The sequence below is a fragment of the Lagopus leucura genome, unplaced genomic scaffold (genome assembly GCF_019238085.1).
Source record: "Lagopus leucura isolate 7727_CA_CO unplaced genomic scaffold, USGS_WTPT01 Super-Scaffold_73, whole genome shotgun sequence".
Taxonomy (NCBI): domain Eukaryota; kingdom Metazoa; phylum Chordata; class Aves; order Galliformes; family Phasianidae; genus Lagopus; species Lagopus leucura.
This window is the reverse complement of record NW_024962252.1, coordinates 85,761,675-85,776,140: the sequence shown is the minus strand read 5'-3', so window position 1 is coordinate 85,776,140 and position 14,466 is coordinate 85,761,675. Positions and strand designations below refer to the sequence as shown.

The 14,466-nt window shown below is 39.1% G+C and overlaps 1 protein-coding gene across 1 annotated transcript in view; it reads left to right on the top strand.

The window, feature by feature from the left end:
• The window catches only part of SUSD4 (sushi domain containing 4), a 69,600-nt gene that overhangs the window by 41,095 nt on the left and 14,039 nt on the right, over window positions 1–14,466 (top strand). The window contains exons 4-5 of the mRNA XM_042875117.1: window positions 6,413–6,592; window positions 9,625–9,813. Coding sequence (XP_042731051.1) covers window positions 6,413–6,592; window positions 9,625–9,813 — 369 coding nt within the window. The remainder of the gene's footprint in view (window positions 1–6,412; window positions 6,593–9,624; window positions 9,814–14,466) is intronic.

Here is a 14,466-nt window from a genome sequence, read left to right as displayed (position 1 = left end):
AGTGGCTTTGTGGAGCTACAATGCAGTGGTCTTAGCAGGAATGATACTGAGAACTTCTGAAACATTTAGCAGAATTATGGCCCATCCGAACTCTTCTAGGATAGATTATCAGTGTGATGATTGTGACACCACGTAAATACTTGGATCTGCTTTCAAATGAGATTTAACGTACAGGCAAACAGATTGGAGGATAGACTGTATACCCCTTGAGTTTAGGGGTAAATTATGGGAGCAAGTCCAAATGACAACTATGACTGCTGATATCAAGAGGGAGCTGGCTGTGCAGTGCAAACAATATTCTGTGTTAAATCACTCTACCCAAAGCACTCAGCAGATTTTACCTGATTTTCAATGTTGAAATTATATGCAAGTTTGAAGAAATTCATAGGTCATAGCTGATGGAAATTAACTTCATAAGAAGAAAGGGAGTGGTGGTCATTTTATCAGGTGGTGCTGGCTGAGAAACTTTGATATCTAGGCCTCAAGTACATATGTAGATAGGATGAAACCCTGGCACAAGTCACGGAATCATTTGGAGCTGTGTTTAATGTCAAAACTAGTGCAGCACGCAACCGAAACATGCACAAGTTATTAGCCTTGCTAATAATACACATTCCTGTTGAAAATAATGTCCTCAAGCCATGTAGCCACAGATACAATTAAGCTATTGAAAGAAGGGAAAGAGTATCAAGGCAGTGATGTGTTTAGATATTGGTGTTCAACACTGTATCACATGGTATGATCTTTTTACAGACCACAAAAAAAAATAGTAATGGAGTTACCATAATAGTAATTTTGAAATAGCACCTGTACCATCCACATTATTTAAAGAAGCATGGACCTGTTTTATTGAATATTAAGTGCTTTACTGAATACTGAGACCTCTTCCAGCCCCAACAGTCCAAATCTATGGAAATCTGTGAAAGAAGTTTCAGATCACAATGCCTTCAACAGCAGAGCTGACACTAATATCACTGTGATCAAAATTTCCTCCAACTGTTTTTAAAAAAGAAACTGGAAGATAAGAACGTGATGGATGATGTGACAACAGGTGCTTAGGAGATAATCATTACTTTTCAGCACAGAACACTTAAAAACGATTGCAAGCCAGTGCTCTGATCAAGCAAAGCACTTAAACTTGAGCATAGCTGTAATTATGTGATTAGTCCTCTTAAAGTTCTATTTCCAAAATTAAGCATACAGAAAAATACTTTTTATTATTTAGACTGAAGAGTAGGACCCTGATATGGGATTTAGTGAGGCAAGTGCCTAAGTGCTTTCCTGATTAATGGTGCTTCCCTCAGGTATTGTTAGAACAATCTTAGAATTTAGCTAGGGAAAAAAAAATAATTCTTTCCAATGCATAATATAACCAGTGATTCAGAAGAAATACTAAGCAAAGGTTCTGTGGCAATTCATGGGACCTGCCCATTTATTGAAGTACTTTTCAGTGTGGTTCTTGTGTTTACCGGGACCAGAATCATGAGGAAGGAGCATGATGGGGAGGTAGGGAGCATAGGAGCGCGGCACAGGAGCAGAGCAGTTAAGGAGCAGTTAGAACAGTGTTTGTGGGAACAGGCTGCCCAGAGAAGCTGTGATGCCCCGTCCCTGGAGGTGCTCCAGGCCAAGTTGGATGGGGCCCTGGGCAGACTGTGCTGAGGTGGCAGCCCTGGCCATGGCTAGGGGTGGGGCTCCGGGGGTTTTAGGGTCCTTTCCAACCTAAGCTATTCTGTAATTTACCCTATGTTTTATCTATGATGTAGATAGAAGTCTTCATTGCAGAAATTCTATAATGGCATGTGAAAAGAATTTTGAAATTTGTAATAGCTGCTGCTGAAATAGGAAGTTAATGTTTTAACATTTGTCACTGACCTGTCGCAGGGTGAAACAAGCATTTTATGACATTCACCCAGTTAAGGCAGAGGCTGATTGCCATGGCTACTGGAGTATAAACTCCATGCTTCTGGTGCCAGATGGTACATGTAAAGGTCAAACACTGCCATCTGAGCCCGAACAGTAAAAACGTTCAGTACTTTGCAGTTGATTTTAAGTTAATTTCAGGAGTTTGGGTTCAGCTAAGGGTAGTTGCGTATGATTTTATACCTGTATGCTATGAAGTATGATTGTTTTTATGTTTGCTATAACAATTTCTAATCACGAGTTAGTGGTATTTACAAAAGGAAGAAAAGGAACTTGTTTAAGAATGTAATCAATCTTAAAACTGCTCTTCATTCTGTTAATTGGATTTAAAACTGTCATTTTTTGTGAAGTGGCAGGAGACTTTAAGTATCAGTGCAAGAATGAAGTTGCATGACTAGGTGCCAGTGAATGCCCTGTCACGAATTGGCTTGCTTAGAGTTATGCTCTCGTGTTGATCTATGGCCTGTTGTGAGTGTAACTTCCATCAATTCTAATGCAGTTATGCACATAAATGCCAAAGCTCTAAGGTAGGAATTTTGTATTTACTGTTTAAGAGCAATATGTCGTGTTGTTCACACTTTAATCTAATCTTCTCCCACTGTGATAATGTGGCTGCTGAGACTGTTGCCCTACTTGTAACAAATGCTGCCTCTTTCCTATGAGATTGAATCTAAATTTACAGTCAGTGTAGGAATAGCAACGAAGCTAAGAACTGTGCCCTGCTCTCCCAGTGCTCCTGCAGGCAGATGCCTTTGAGATGTGCTCAGTGCCTCGTTCTCCCAGTGGCAGGGATGATAAACTGGCAGTAAAAGTAACAGGCTAGAGCACAGTTTGGGCACAATTTCCTCATATGACATTTAGCACTCATTTCTCTTAGCCTTTGTCCCTGGATCTGTGAGATGACCGAAGACTTTTTTTTTATCTCCATCTTTTAACACTCTTGCCCAGTGTTTAATTCTTAAGCCTGGTCACGCACCCCTTCATGATGCATGTAACCTGTACTTGGTGTGATGGCCACTGGTATTGGGAAAAGCCATTGTGCGCTGTTGGAATACAAGCAAAGGCAGCAGGAAGGCATTTAATATGCACTGAAATCTCATGTTTTCCATCTTCGGAATGATTCCACTAGCACAGTAGTATAGATTCAATACTACTGAAAGAGAGAATTTGGATCTTAGTTGTTTGTTTTTGTTTTTTTTTAAGAGGATAGTGTGCAGAGGAGTTGTTCCTGCATACAGCACATTTTTTGTGACTATCTCCATAGCCCTCCTGCTGAGATGCCTTAACTCTTTAGATGCTGCTGTAAGGAGAGAGGGTGGCCCTCCTTCCCTGTGGCCTGGAAGTAACATTTCTGAGTGATGCTTGAGGCCAGGCTGAATGGAGCCCTGGGCTGCCTGAGCTGGTGGGTGGCAGTCCTGCCCATGGCAGGAGATTGGAACTGGATGGGCGTTAAGGTCCCTTCCAGCCCAAACCATTCTATCATTCTGTGATTCAATGTTCCACTGTATTGTTTGCATACAAATTAAAGCACTTGGACTGTTGAGTTTAACAAATCTTGCCTGCTAAAAAATATCCTCTTTTGACACGTGAGAGCATGGTTTGCTGAAGCCAAGGACTCCTAATGTACATCTTCATCAAGAGTAAGCCAGGATGACACCAGTGCCGGGCCTGTCAGCTGCCCCTGCCTGCATAAAGACCAGTGCTTTTGTACCTCTGGAAGAAAAGGAATGTGTTCTTAACTAGGACATGCTCTTGGCTGACCCATTTTAATATTCATGCATTCAGTATAAGCAGATCATGTAGAAGTGGCAGAAAAGAATGTAAGTCATAGCCATTACTGTTTGATGCTGGTTAAAGACACTGTTAAATGGTTTAGTGACTTCCATGGGTTTGCAGAAAAGTGCTTGGAATAAAGCAGTTTTATTTTCTAGGACAGGACATTTTAAAATTCGGTCACTTCTCAGCTTTTCCGAACAGAGTTTGTGCCAGCTAATCCAGTTGTTTGCAGAGAGAGGGCATCTGCAATTTATTCCTGGCTAAGTGCTAAGCAATAGAAACTCAGCCAGTGAGAAACCATTTTCCTCATGAGGTATCAGGAAAAAGCGCTGTAATATTGTCGTACGAAAGTCCCATACTTAGCTGGGGCTTGTAATAGGGCCACTATCAAAGCCAGCCAGGATCTAGTGAGGATATAATGTACAGTGAGCAACTTTGCACTGTCCTCCACCATCATCTATCCGATCAAGTGATTCAATCTATAGCTGTTATTTGGAATAATGAGAATGAAGTCACTGTTATAGATCATTGTTACAGAATCAATTTCCCCTGCTTTGGAAGTGAAATCTCATATGTTACTGCAGTGTATATATACGTCTTTTTTATTTGTGCAGCAACAGAAAGCTGTTGTGCCCAGAGAGTGAGCTGCTCATTGATATTATCTTCTGTTATCCATCTCAGCCCTCCTCCTGCAGGGCTGCAGAGCAGGACCCTCATTCATCTTATCTCAGCCGTGGAAGTGCCCGGGGCAGCCTCTGCATGACAGGCAGTAGACGAGGTTTGCATCAGGCATTTCTTATGGGGCAACCTCTGCTGTCTGTCTGCTTCACTGATTAACTTGCCAGCAAGAGTGAAAAATGCTCAGTTTGGAAGGGGGATGCCTACATCCTTAGCATAGTGCATTTTGTAGGTTCCTGGCAAGGAACACGTCATCCCAGACTTGGACATCTATAAATGAATACCTATAAAGCAACAAGAGAAATGGGGAAATTCTGAACTAATAATGTATCCGAGCCCAATACTGAAGTTTAGGCATGTACAGTGTGTTTTAGAAACCATCTTTATAACATAAAGGTACACTGGATAATATATTTTAAATGGGGAAGCAACACCTTTTCACTTCATATTAGTAAAATTTAATGGTTGAATCTCAGAGTAATACTACTACTTTACCTAAATAAATGAAGTTTTCCCTGGAGGTGTTTATGAAATGTGGAGATGTGGCAGTGAGGGACGCAGTTAGTGGGCATGGTGGGGATGGGCTGGTGGTTGGACTAGGTGGCCTTCCCAACAGTAGTGATTCAATGAAGACATCATGAAATATGTTTGCTCTTAGTAGTTTGCATGTACTATGCTAAACTGCAGTTTACCTTGCTTAAAGTTGTGTTTCTAAACAAAGAAGTTGTTGCTTTACTTTGTGCACGCTCGCTGTAACCTGCTAAGACCAAACTTGGATTTCCCTCTACCTCTTCAGCGAGAATAACTGCTGAAAATGGCAGAAACTTTCACTTTTATGCAAGTCTCAAAGGACTGCTGAAACTTCTTTTTAGTAAATACCACATTCCTAAATGAAGGTGATTACTCCTTGTGGTAGAAATATTTGAAAAAATAGCATAGAACAGGCTTGCAGTATTTTTATTTGCTTGCTGTTATTTGAACCACTCTGCAGGTTTTGTTGCCTGGAAATTTTTATCCCCATCTGTGTCATGGATTGACTGCTGGCAGAAAACCAGATAATTTTGATTATATTTTCCCAGTATGTGATATTTTCCTCTCTTCTGTTTAGTCTCACTTTGCGTTCATGTGGAGGATGAACTTTCAGTAACCTGGACTATTCCTTCATATCCTCTTGGCATCTCTCTTAATTATTCAGTATTAGCAGAATGTTTTTAACTGTGCCTCACCCTTTCCTTCCACTGTTCATGATATCTTTCATTTTTTTAGTCATGTGGGTTTTATTTTATATTTTGGAGATTTTGGCACCAGAGTATACCTTGAATTGATTATAGTGCTTGATAAATGTATCTCAGACAGGTAAGAGCCCATGACTGTATATCACTGGAGGTTTGTAGCTATTCCACTTTTTGAGAGTCTTTACAAACACTTGAGATGGCGCTTAGTTGCTTAAAATCTCACACCCTCTAAAGGCAAATGAATTCAGGCACATAAAATGGCCTGATTTAAAACAGAATCAATGAGATTAACATGAATACTTTCTCAAAATGAACTCTGTGAAATGGAGTTGGATAAGCCCTTGTAGCTGTACCTGGTTTTCATTCTGTCTCTCTGCTAACACTGCAGTTTCCCTTTGTTCCTTGTTCATATCTGTATTTTATCTCCTCTTTCATCTTGTCCTTGGTGCTGTCAAAGAGTCTGCCGTCGCATGGACCGTCGTGTAGTCCCAGTGTGCGGTGTAATTTGCACTTGATGAATGGAAGGAGAAAATTAAAAGGAGTCTTCCTAAACTATCTTAATTGTGTTTGTTTAAAAACGTCTTGGGGAATGAACCATTAGTGTAACACATCACATTCTTGTACCACACTATAGACTTTGTAACTGATGGTTAACTAGGGAAAGTATATATTTGCTGAAATGCATTTTGTCCAAATGGTTTAAGCAGAGCACTTATATTAACTGATAATTTTTGCTTAAGAGCTTGATTACTGAATAGCTAGCTGTGCTATTTTTAATTAAGTCAATTTTTTTCTTTATGAAGTCACAGATTGCCTTGTTCCACATGTTGAAGATGCAAAGATTCATAACAAGACTTACAGGACTGGAGATAAGTTAATAATCAGCTGTCATGAAGGATTCCAGATCCGTTACCCTGACTTAGACAACATGGTTTCAATTTGTCAAGACGATGGAACTTGGGATAATCTGCCCATTTGTCAAGGTTTAGTACACCAGAACATCCTGTTTTATAGCTCATGCACCTTGTGATAGCCTGCCAATATTTCTTCCTGCAGTTTTAAGGATGACAGTGGTCACTTCAGTCCCACTGTAGAGTATTTGAATAGCGATTCTTCTAAGATACTTTGATTTCTCCACCCCACTGCTTGCTGCAGAAAAGAAGATACTGGTTTCTGAACATATCCATGCTTTATGAATTATGAATTGTTTTATCTGATAGTTTATAATCTTACAGAGATGCATTTTTAAAAGAAGTCAAGGTTAAATCAGAATATCAGCAAATGATTTGATGGGCAGATGATGTTTTTGTGCCAATTTATGGAGAGGTTTAAGCTTCTTGCTGCAATTTACCTTTGTTTGCCATGTGCAGTGGGCATGGCTAAAGGAGAGAATATCCTGGAACCTCTTCATCTCTCCGAATTTTCAGCAGAATTGATAGTTGGTTTCACAGTCCATTAAACTGATTGGTATTGACCGAAAACTCAGGATTGGATTTTGTCCAGAAAAACCATTGGTCATAGAACTTGTAGAATTAGTAGTTTGAGAATTCAGCTTTGCTTCAACTGCAAGAAGTGGCTGGGGGTAAGCCAGCTTTATTTAATGAGAGTTAACTCCCAGTCTGCTCTAATTTCACATTTCTGACATGCATGTCTTGGTACCACTGCCTTTTAACTGATTCAAGCTTGGCCAGCTCAAGAGCATCAAAAGATTTTATCTGTCTATGCAAAGGAGAAGAGTGGCTTAACCCATTCCAACTCCCCATCCCAAAGAGAGAGATCAAAAAACAGGATGTTAGGGTGTGCAGATAGGTGAGGTGAACTCAAACAAGGTGGATTTGTAGATACTGTATTTACCAAAGATTCAGGTAGAAATTTTGTGACAGTCATAATTAAATAGGAGAGTAGAAATAGCCCCTAGTTTGTTACTTTCTTCAGTTGCTGTATTTATACTATAAATAGCAATCAGTTGCTGCTACTCAGTGCTCAATGTTTACTGCTTTTAAAAGTAAAGGCCATGCTAGTTAAAGTTATGGAGTCAATTGCATGAGAGCAAAGTGCTGTAACTACTAGATAGGTAAAGAATAGATAACGCAGATTCCAGTATCTTCTGTATTTTGCTAATTTCTATAATTCTGTTACAGAATTAACTCCAAAATATTTTTTTTGGCCTTGTTAGGCACTAATACTGTCCAAGGCTCTCAAATACTTGCAGTAGGGAGCCTGACAATTACATTTATATGGCCCTTTGATTATAACAGGCAAGAGTCACATGATGCTGAGATGTCTTTTTCTTCTGACAGAACATTGGGAAAGGATTGTAGAACAGAGAAAAATCAAGCCTCAGTCTATTTTTGACATGCAGTAGTCATGATAATTACTGATCTGGAATGATGTGAATTACTTGGCAAAAAAATGTCAAAAGGAAGTTTCCAGGCAGCTGGAGGTGTTTGGAGACTGGGGATTTTCACAAATCCTTAGAATTTTTACAAATTCCACTAAATCTTGATCCTGCACTGCAAAGACCTTGGTGGCATTAAAGTTCTGCAGTAGAAAGGCAAAACCTTCCCCAGTATAATGCAAGTTTGGGCAGGCAGCGCTCCTCCCTTCTGTCCCATTGGAGGCTGCTCATGTCATCCTGCTCTGCAGGCTGCCTGGTTTGCAGGAGCAGTTAATATGAGGGGCGTATCTGACTGGGGTACAGGCAGTAAGTAGGAGATAGGATGCCTATGGTTTACTTGTGCAAGGAGATAACCCACTAGTAAAACAGCTGTCAGAGTCATTGCTCTGTTAGTAAAGTGTGCTGGAAAAAGCTTTCAAAGCTTTATTCTATTTGCGTTTGCTTTCATCCCTCTTCCTCAAGTGGCCATTGGAAGGAAATAATCACTTCAAGTACTTTATAGACAGTAGCTGGGCATCCACAGCAGTGCTACTGTCTTACAAGAGATGCTCTCACTCTGGTTCTGGTTTCTCTGTCAGGCTTAACATCATGTGAGCCTTTGTAGATATCCTTCACAAATTTCTTGTAGTGGCAAGAGACCCATTTCTGGGTTGCCCTAATGAAATTCCTGCTTGTCTCCTAATCCTGTAATATTTATCATTCCCTGATTAGTAATCATCTTCCCCTGATGTTCATGCAAATTTAAAATCAACACTATTAATTATTATCCAGTGGGTCATTTCTGATGCCATGAGGCCTTTATTTTTTCTGTAGTACATCTCTAAATGCCACCTCAAAGCAAGCCTTGAATATATGTGAATAACCTGTCAGAAAGTCATGCCATCTATTCATTTCACTGCTGTTTCCTCTTCTTTTCTGTACCAAACACAGCTGGTGACCACTTAACTGTCACAGCTGAGTACCACCCATGTCACAAATCCCTCGAGAGTAATTCTAGGGGTAGAATGGAGCCGCTGACTGCATTTAACATTTCTGTTGATAACAGGTATTTTAAACCTTTGATGGTCTGATCTGAACCCTCGCTCAGTGTTTATCATGTGACTGCTCACAGGAAATGACATCCCTTTAGACTTTCTCAGTTTGGAACTTCAGAATCATTAATTCTGTCTGCAGATCTTTTGCAGTGGTGTGCACTTTATCACAAGAGCAGTTTGAATATTTAAGGTCTACCTGATTGTTTTAAGAGGAGAAATAAAATTCATGGTTTATATAAATGACAGTCTTTATTTGTTTTAGATTCTACCTCAAAAAGGAATTGCCATCTGCTATAGCAGTGTATGTTTGTGCAACAAAATACTGTAATTTTCAGTAAACCTTCCTTGGATTTGTTGAAACTGAATCCCATACTAACAAAGCATGTGGGTTAAACGATAGAAAGAGTTTCAAAAAGAATAATGAGGCATAAGTATCTGAAGGAGAGCATGCAGTCATGCCGTTCATGGTAGAGAAGGTGAAAAATATTGCACTCTTCTATCTAGGAGTTTTTTTCTGGGTATGTTAAAATGAATAAGATAAGCACCTTGTAATAAAAGATACCTCCTTCTTCTTAATTTGCAGGTTGCCTGAGGCCATTGGTTCTTCCTCATAGTTACATTAACATATCTGAGTTCGAGTCCTCCTTCTCAGTAGGAACAGTGGTGTATTATCAATGCTTTCCTGGATATAAACTAGAAGGGGCAGAGTTCCTTGAGTGCATGTATAACCTTATCTGGTCAGATAGCCCACCTAGGTGCCTTGATGTGGAAGGTAAATGTCTTATTGTTCGTTTATCTTGCTTTTAATTTTGCAAAAATCAGCATGCTCAATATGATTCTAACCCAGGGCTATACCTCCAGTTCTACTATGTGTAATGTTCCTGAAGGCCATGCAGAATGCACCCAGTTTGTGTTGCATGCAACAAGCTCCAGTTCACTGCAGTCAGCTGCCAGGGTTCTCCAGCTCATGGCTTCTCTCTGCTGTCCTCAGTGCAAGAGGGAAAGTTCTTAATAGGGATGATTGCTTTGCCTTGAAAATGTAAATCTTTGCAGCTTTTCTGATGAAAATATGGAGGGAGTTATGGAGTTCACATACAGATGGTCAGTGTTTCTATAGATACAGACACATTTCCATGTTAAGCAAAAAATGCTCAATGCAGACTCTTATGTTGGGCAGTTTTATTCAGTGCCACATGCTGCTGCTGCACACTTCAGAATCGATTGTCTCTCATAGTAGTTATCTTTAAGGAAGGATCTGCAACCAAAGTGAATGACTTTATTGATTAGGAACTTCAAAATTGTGGTCAGAGTGTGATAGATATTAGCCACCCAAAAGGAATAGTCTGTGGCTGCAGCTGCAGTGACGCTGCAAAGACATTGAATGGAATACTCCATACATGATCAAAATCTTGTGAACCACCTTCTGTCACCTTCATATTGCATCCTAAGTAAAAAGCATCCCAGGAAGTTACCAGAATTGAAATACATACTCTAGAAGGACTACATTTTTGCTCTTTCAAGATAGATATCTATATTTAGAAAATAGTTTAAAGCAGTTGTAGAAACGTCTGAGTGATGCTTATTTCAGAGAGCTAAACACTAAACATTCTGGGAGTGCAAAAATTTGCCAACAGCATCAACAAAGTGGCATAATACACAAAAGCAATGAAATGATCCTTTTCCAAAATGTAAAACGCCTTTGCAGTTTTGGGATGACGTGAGTCTTTTGTAGGGTTGTGTGGTTTTGGTTTTTCGTTTGTTTGCTTGTTTTGTTTTTATTTTGATTTAGCTCACCATGAAAAATTAATTGCGTACTAGATCTAGGTAATACCTTTTGGGAGGTTTGCTTGTTGTTGCTTTTAACATCACAGCAAATAAATAACTCGAAAAAATTAGAAGGCCTTGTTAGTCCTAAACAAAGAAAGTGAAGTGTTTTAATAATAATGACAATTCTTCAGTTAGGAAGATAGGAGCATTAATATATAGATATCCCAATGTATGAAACATAGGAAGCTGTGCTAGTGTCCTTTCCGTCACCGAAGGCGACCACAGGCAGCTTCACCTGGGAGAGGTGTTGTAGGAACACATCAGTTGGTATGCCACAAATTTCAACATTAACTCCAACAGAACAGAGTAAATCAATGCTAGATGCTCTCACTGGGAAGTGTTTAAGTGATTTATGCAAGGAGTGCCATACCCCTGAGATCTTGCTGCAGTCTACCTCTCTAGTGAACTGAACTGCCTCCCCGCATATTTTTTATTCCTTACCTTGCATACCCAGGTCAAGCTCATTCCTTGGTATTCTTTTTATGCGTGATGTACAATCTCACCAAGAAATATTTTTCACAAAGGAAATCTGCAACTAACAAATTAATTCCATTTTCAAATTTCTCCCAATAATATTTTCCACTCAGTAATCCAATATGGCAATGATTAAAAGCAAATGGTTTTAATGAAGCTATAGTACACCATTTTGGAGTTTTTACTGTGCTGCAAGCAGAATTTTTTTCTTCCTCATTCTGTTGTATATTCTTGAAACCTTTCTCACAAATGCTATATCTGCCAATCTTGTGAAATTTTGCCCCCTTTTAGGCTGGATTGATTCTGGTCAAGGGTTTGCAGATCCATTTAACTACATGGTTCTGCTAGGCATCACTTGGCTCACTTTCAGCATTGTGTGGAGTAGCTGTCTCTGTAAAGCTAAAGATGTACGTGCAGGTTTGGAGTTTTGGGTGTGTGCTGATAGCATTTATGCACTTCAGATGTAGAATCACAGTAGCTGAAGGTAGGAAGGAACAATCAGCTTGCGTAATCCATCGCTTGCTCCCACCCTACCTCATTCTATCTAATGCTCAGCCCCATCTTGTTCTCAGCATGGCAAGAGCAGAGCTTCACAAGCTCCTGTGAGAGGCTTTGTTATGTTCAGGACATTGTCCTGATAGGAAAAAAAAGATATTTTCTGCATGAAGACTGTGTTACCTGGTACTGACGTGCAGCCAGCACTGCAGTGGTGTGCAGCGGCTTCTCAGAAGCAGCTGCTAGTTCTGATCAGGGAAATTGTTGTAGCTCAGGCAAATGAGGACGCCGCTAGCACAGATTGCCAAGTATTTACTGTTATGAGATCCTCTTCTTAAATGCTTGTAACTTTGCCAAATTTAAAACATTCACATTGATTTTCGAGTGTCTGCCTCGAGCTGAATCATTTGCGAAGCTTCAGTTGAAATGGTTCAGCTATATGAGAGAATGGTGCTAGAGGAAATTGTGTTGTTTTGGCAGTGTTGGAAATTGTTACAGTCATTTAGAGGGTAAGCTGAAGCATCTTAACCCTGAATTTTCTTCTTCTATTCCTTGATTTACATCTCTAACTTTCTTTATACCTTTTTTTTTTTTTTTGTAGTGGAACTCCTTAACTATACAGAAGTTTGTTAAGCATCCTTTTTTACTGAAACTTCATAGACTAAAGAAATATGAAAATTAAAGAAAATTGTTAATTTAGTTATTAATATGATTTTTAAATTACCAGTTTGGGGTTAATTATCCATCTGTGGAAATTAATGTGAGTTAGTGATTGCCTTCTGTAAAATCAGTTATGCAAAAGATGGGGGAAAAGAAAACATAAATTGAAGATTTTACCATATGTGGTATAAAAATTTCCTGTAAAATTAGATGGTTTCCTAAAATGTTGGAGGAGAGCAAATACTTCAAAATGCAAGGAAACTGTGAAAAGAAATGGACAGCCAACTACTAAATAGAAATATAAAATATTTGTGATAAATAAATAAAATATTTGTAATAAAGATATTACAAAGGATTTGGAGAAATTTAAAAAAAAAAAAAAAAGTCTTGCCATTAGTACTGGGAGAACATGATCTGCATATGATTACACACCTTGCCATCTGGACTCTCCATTTTAATCTTATTCCCTTTGGAAGTCTTCCAAGAAGACGTAAAGAAAACCTCTCGCAAAGGATGAGGAGGGAATCAGGCAAGGAAAGGAAAAGCAGGGGGAATTTGCTTGTAATTCTGATGCTGGAATATAAAGCAGTGCATGCAGAGTGTAATCGAGTAATCCTGGCTTTATGTTTAAGAGTATGAGGGAAAACAAGTTAATTGAGATAGCAAACAGCAGATGTGATTCTAGCATCTGGAATGCCTGGTTTCAGCATCAGCCCAACTGAGCACAAAAGCCGGAAATCAGATACACTGAGATATCAAAACAGTTCTGAAGCTAATTCTGTATGCTAGAACCAACAGATTCTCGAGCTGAGATTAAACTTGAGAGTATGTAAAACAAAGTATTACATGTTCTTGTAGGTAGGGTCAACTGAAAATGAAACAAACCTGTGTAACAGGCTTCGAAGGGAGGATCAAATGAATAGAAGAGAGGAAAACTGAAGGAATTTCAAAACTGGTACATAAAACCAGTTCATTGTGAGTGGGGGTGAAGAGTCATAACGCTGTGCAACTGTTGATTACAGAAATTAACACAAACTGAGTGAGATTAGAGATGGAAGGAATTTAGAAAACTGCCCAGCAAAGTCAGAAGGGAAGCAAAAAAAAAAAAACCCCAAACAATCTACATAGAACATCAGGAAACTGCTGAAGAACAAAAGTCAGTCATATGGGAATTATAAATGATGAAGCATGCTACAGGTATATAATAAATGTTTTGGAAAGACAGGCAAGGATAGAGTTTCTAAATGATACTTCTCATGAAGATTCTGAAGATAATGCAGTGAGACAGACCCTAAGTGAGAGGATCTGATGGTTGTGACATTGAACCTAAGCAGAAAAAAGCATAAGAGAGTACTGGAAGAAGGTGTTAATGTAGGTGAAATGCCATAGCCACTTAGTACTTTAAAACAGTAGCTTAAACTCCCTAACCAATTACACACAGGATACTTTGAAAGAAAGCTTTAAAATCTTCATTCTTACATAACAATTACTGATGCCAAATACCATAGTTGAGACTGGGCTGTACATTTGGTAAGTTTTATCCTTAAAATGTTTTCAATTCTCTATGGAACATATAGCAATACACTGGAGAGGAGAAAAATCAGTCTGTAATCAGTTTACATTCAAGAGTCAGAATAAAGTAAGCAATCCTAAGCCTGAGATATTATACATTAGCAAAAAAGGATTTATCTCTGCATTTCTTTGTTGACTTTGAGAAGGCTTTAGATAATTCCAATATGACAAACTGATGCATGTTCTCAGGGATCATAATGTTGATGTGGCAGATCTCAAACAAATAAAAATCTTGTAGGGGGAGCAGAGAGCAGCAAAACGAGCAAGCTGTGAAATACTGTGGTATCAGCTCAACTTTCCTAAGTCCATGTGGTCTGATGGAATTCATCCTGGAGTGCTGGAGGAATTAGCAGACACTGTAGCTGGACCACTTTCAATTATCTACCAAATTGGTGGG